This window comes from Lactuca serriola, chromosome 2 (genome assembly GCF_051521515.1).
Source record: "Lactuca serriola cultivar US96UC23 chromosome 2, Lser_US96UC23_V15, whole genome shotgun sequence".
NCBI lineage: Eukaryota > Viridiplantae > Streptophyta > Magnoliopsida > Asterales > Asteraceae > Lactuca > Lactuca serriola.
In genome coordinates, this window is record NC_136409.1 from 43,861,385 (window position 1) to 43,866,535 (window position 5,151).

Consider the following 5,151-nt stretch of genomic DNA (forward strand, 5'->3'; position numbering starts at 1 on the left):
CCGAGGAAGCCATGGCTGAAGTTATCGGCGTCACAACTTCTCGAGACCTGTGGACCACTCTTGAAAGGGCTTACAACCATCACTCATCTGAACATACACAAAACTTTGCATGATTCTCTGCGCCAATTGAAGAAAGGTACCTCATTTGTGTCTGTTTTTGCCAAAAAATTTAAATCTCTCTGTGATCAATTGATAGCTATTGGACATCCTGTCGAATCTATGGACAAAACTCACTGGTTTTTATGCGGTCTTGGTCCCGCTTTTGAGACGTTTTCTACTGCACAACGGGTTGTCCAACCACCGCCTTCCTTTGTTGATCTTGTTTTTCAGGCTGAAGGGCATGAGCTTTTCTTGGTTTCTCTTCATGGATCTGCCCCACTTGTTGCCACCTTTTATGCTCAACATCAGCCTTCTATATTTCTCTTTCTCATAGGTGGGTCACGGGTTGGCGGGTTTGGAACATAAACTCATATATGACCCGTCAACATGTTTATTTATACTAGTTCACATGTTGGCGGGTTCGTGAGTCAAATTTGGGTTCGTGGTCTGAATTTTAAACATTTAAATCTTAGACATCCAAATGAAAAGTAAAAACATTAACAGAAATGTGTTACAAACTTAGCCTTACAGATTATGACTTATGACTTTAGACCATCCACCACGAGTTTAAATGTCTAAACAATCAAATGATCTATATGAATCAATGGTACATATTATATAATGTTTATTAAATATTAATACTTGATAAATAAGTGCATTTAAAAATAAAATAATTTTTTTTATTAAAAATATAAACGGGTTAGCGAGTCAACCCGTTTATTTTTTGAGAAACACATATATGACCCGTTTAATAAACAGGTTGACAGGTTAGCGGGATGAAAAACTCAACCCAAACCATTTATTTCGTATCGTGTCGCAGGTCATGTCGAGAATTATCAGCCCTAAGGTAAATTCATAAATTGCATGTTTAATTCATATATGTTTCTTTCACTCGAAAGATCCTGTATTTTAAGTATGTTATGACCTTTGTCCCATATCGAATTAAAATCAATATTTTGCGCTTACAGATTTAATATTAAACTCACTATAAGTACTAATCCCATCTTTTTAATTTTTCGGTTGTGCAAAAATTTGCAACCACTATCCCATCTACATCCATATCAATCTTAATTACATACACATGTAAAAGCACAATCCATTACATCAGAAAAAGCATTCAATCTAAATAAGATACGAGTCAAAGGTAACTAACACAGAATAGTAAACCCAAAGTTTTAAATTAACGGTGGTTCTTTATTAAACTCTTAAAGCGTAACCAAAGGGCCTACGTTACAAGTACACAATAAACACTCCCAATAAAAGAAAAAAAAAACGTTAAAAAAAAAAGGACCGAGACTTGAACACACAAATTATTAGCTCCAAACCACCATAAATATTAACCATTTTTCATATCAACTTATGAATGGTTTTCATGTCAATTGCTTCATTGAGTGTCCCCTTTTGGACATGATCCCACCATTTGAACAAGAAGTTGTCCACCACTAGCCTAAACCATGGGGACAATTTCAAACCCTCCTCACCCGCATCCGCCTTCCTTAGTAACTCTTTTAACTCTTCTTGGTTCACGTATCTAATGTCCGCCACCTCATCAGGGTTTGGGTTCACGGCAACGTCACGCACGAGGAAGAGTAGGTAATCAACTGCCAAAAGTACGACAGACTGTCAGGACAAGACATAACAATCAATGATAAACTGTCAGTTCAGACGGTCATCTGTCATTGACAAATGACAGAACAAGACAAGACAAGACCGTCATTGACAAGACAAGACAGACTGTTCAGACGGTCATTGACGGGACAAGAGAAGACAAGACAGACTGCCATTTCAGACGGTCATTGACGAGACAAGACAAGACAGACTGCCATTTCAAACGGTCATTGACGGGACAAGACAAGACAGACTGTTATTTCAAACGTTCATTGTCGCGACAAGACAGACTATCATTTCAGACAGTCATTGACGGAACAAGACAAGACAGACTGTCATTTCAGACAGTCATTGACAAGACAAGACAAGACAAGACAGACTGTCATTTCATACGGTCATTGACAGGACAAGACAAGACAAACTATCATTTCATACGGTCATTAACAGGACAAGACAAGACAAGATAGATTGTCATTTCAGACGGTCGTTGACAAGACAAGACAAGACAAGACAGATATGACAGTCGTTTACAAGACAAGACAGACTGTCATTGACAACAAGAAAAGACAGCACAAAATGACAATTACAGACTTGTACTGTGTTTGACATTCATTTGTATTGGTACCGATGTGAATAGGACAAAAATTGCAATTTTTTTTGTTCTAAAAAAAGACGGGTTGAGGATCGCTAGGGATCTTTGTGTGCAAAAGACATATATGCTCTTTTTTGGTGTTTTGTAAAAGAGAAATTAACTATCCTCTTACATTTTGTTCTTACTTTTCCTCCTACCCATTTTAAATGACATGTGTATTAAAAATATTATTAATTTCATTAATTGTGACACATGTCAATATTTAACATGGGTTCCTAGATGAGTACGAACAAAATGTAGGAGGATATTTAATTTCTCTTTGTAAAAAGGAATAACTTGTTTCACATTTTTTTTCTTTTAGAATAAAGTTTTGACTGGATAACATTTTTAATAAAAAAAAGGAAAAATAAATTTATAAAAAAAAAAAAAGGTTACCTTCATGTTCACCCCATTTTCCATCAGATGGAGCCTTGTACAACATGCGACCTAAAGTTGTGAACTCATCAACTGGAACATCTTCAGCAGGGATACCGAGTTCATCTAGAAGCTTCCTCTGTGCAGCATTTCTGACCCCAAGGGCATTTTCGGGAATTAACTCCGATTCTCTGTATAGTGGATGGCTGCAACAGGTGTTTGTCCATACCAAAGGAAATGTCACCTTGGTTTCTGACCTTTGCTGCAAATATGTAAAAAAATTAAAACTAATTTGAAAATTAGTTTGTTATAATTATTTGAAAATTAATCTACCTGAAGGAGTAATTCGTATTTTGAATTGAATAAAAATACACTGAATGCTCTATGAAGCAAATTATCTTTCTCAATCTTCTCCATCAAGTGACCTAAGTTCAAGAAATTATGATAATGTTTATGTCAAGTCAATAATAACAATAAAAATAATAACAGCTATACTTCATATTGTTCTTATTTCATGTTGATTTTGAATATTTAGTTGTCTTGGGAACAATATTGATAAATCTTTAGTTGATAGAAGAAGAGAATATCAGAATACATGATATAAAGTATATTAATTTCCTTAAAAGTATATATATATATATATATATATATATATATATATATATATATATATATATATATATATATATATATATAATAATGAAACCGATTTAAAATATTCTGCTTACAATTGTATTTGGTATCATGCCCAAGAACATTGTCATTTTCATCAACCAAAATGCATCTGCAGAAATTTAAGATGTCAAAAACTGTCATTATCTGTCTTACTCTTACTCAATGAAGTCCATATGTGAAAAAATGAAATTTATTAATTCCAATAACCATTAAGTAAACAATCATATTCATATGTTATTTAAAAGATTGAGATACTATTTTATCATCAGAATAGCAACAGAGTTTCAAAAATATATTAGACATATGTGCATAAAATAATAAAATTTATGGGTGATGATGAATTTAACAACACCTTTTCAAAAACAAGCGTTTGAATAGAAAATGTTTGATAATTACACATAATCAAAAAGAGTTCGATACTGTTGTTGGGTTCGACTAAATGGGTAGTGAATGAAAAACTACAAAATAGGATAAAAATGTTACCACTTTTGGAGAATGGAGACAAAACCCCAAAACCTAAGCCCTAAAGGTTCGTTTTAATGTATCAGAAATGGAAGAAAAGATGTTAATTTAGGTTTCGAAATATCGAAATCCACAAAGATAGTTTATAAGTTGAAGCTTGTATAAATAGAAAGATGCCTCCAGTAAGGCTCTTCCAATTTCTAAACACATCCACATCTGAAAATAGTTGAAAAAAGATCAAAACAATTAATTTTCCACGATTCAGTTTTCCTCGTGCTTTAAGATATTAGGTTACCACTTAAATCGAGTTATTAGTTATTAATCTTCATTAGATAGCTGGTGAAACAAAAGAACTATATAGAGTCATGATTAGTCGTAGAAGAAGACAAGAAATAAATCACTAAATCAAAACGGTTGAATATCTAATCGTTCATACGAAACTAGGTAAAACTTACTCATCATCAAACATGAGACGTCTCTGGACAGCGTCCATGCCGGAATCGTCACCCATGGCGGCGGTTATGGTGGTGAAAGAGCGCCGGCGGAGAGTAAGACCGGCGAAGGTGGAGATTTGAGCAGTTAATGGAAGAGATTTTGAAGCGAATTGAAAGGAGGAAGACCAATGCAAAGGGAGTGAGGAATTGATGGTTTTAAAGGGGGGAAATTTTAACATTTTCTGCGATTTGGGCTCACACTCTTTGAGAAGTTTAGAACATTAACAAATCCATATGTCTAATTTTATATAAATGTTACACTCACAACCCTTGAATATGGCTTAATATTAATTTAGTCCCTGTCATAAATGGGGCTTGTTTCTTGGAAGAAAGTTTTTCAAGAGAAATTGTATTAAGAAGTCAAATTTTAGATGGGTGTGAAACTTTATTAAGATATAATTGCACATGTAATAATCAACTTGCATGATCAATCATTTTAAATAACTTTGCATTACTAGCAATCCTCATTGGTCATAAATCATGTGTAGTCTTCTTCTGATCATTTATTTTTGTTCAAAAAATACACAACGAAAGATCTTCTTTCATCGTGTTATTCTAATTTTGAATAAGTTCATATTTATCTAATATGAAATAAAAGGATACATGGTTATAAATATTATTTTCTGAATTTATTGAGATGGGATTTATTAGTAACAACAAACAAACATAATATGGACAAAGTAGATACTTAATTAGGCCTAATTGTGTTTGCTAGCTAGTATAGTTTGGAATAACTTCTATATATTAATTTTTAAATCTTGTATTTTTAAATTACTTTAAGGTGTGTTAAAAGTAATAGTTTGTTTG

General features: G+C 33.3%; 1 protein-coding gene across 1 annotated transcript; it reads right to left on the reverse strand.

Moving 5' to 3' along the window:
• Positions 1-1,272: 1,272 nt before the first annotated feature.
• Positions 1,273-4,475, reverse strand: LOC145086206 (isopentenyl-diphosphate Delta-isomerase 1, chloroplastic). Its single transcript, XM_079023952.1, has 5 exons — positions 4,306-4,475; positions 3,442-3,497; positions 3,047-3,138; positions 2,735-2,975; positions 1,273-1,700 (listed from the first exon to the last, which is right to left on the reverse strand). The coding sequence occupies exons 1-5, from the start codon at positions 4,359-4,361 to the stop codon at positions 1,447-1,449; spliced, it is 699 nt and encodes a 232-aa protein (XP_078880078.1). The 5' UTR covers positions 4,362-4,475; the 3' UTR covers positions 1,273-1,446.
• Positions 4,476-5,151: the final 676 nt, after the last annotated feature.

Coding starts and splice junctions, on each gene's coding strand:
- LOC145086206 (XM_079023952.1), bottom strand. CDS start 4,361: ATGGGTGACGATTCCGGCATGGACGCTGTCCAGAGACGTCTCATGTTT. Junction 3,498..4,305: donor CGTCTCATGTTTGATGATGA/GTAAGTTTTACC, acceptor AAATTTCTGCAG/ATGCATTTTGGTTGATGAAA. Junction 1,701..2,734: donor AAAATGGGGTGAACATGAAG/GTAACCTTTTTT, acceptor TACTTTTGGCAG/TTGATTACCTACTCTTCCTC.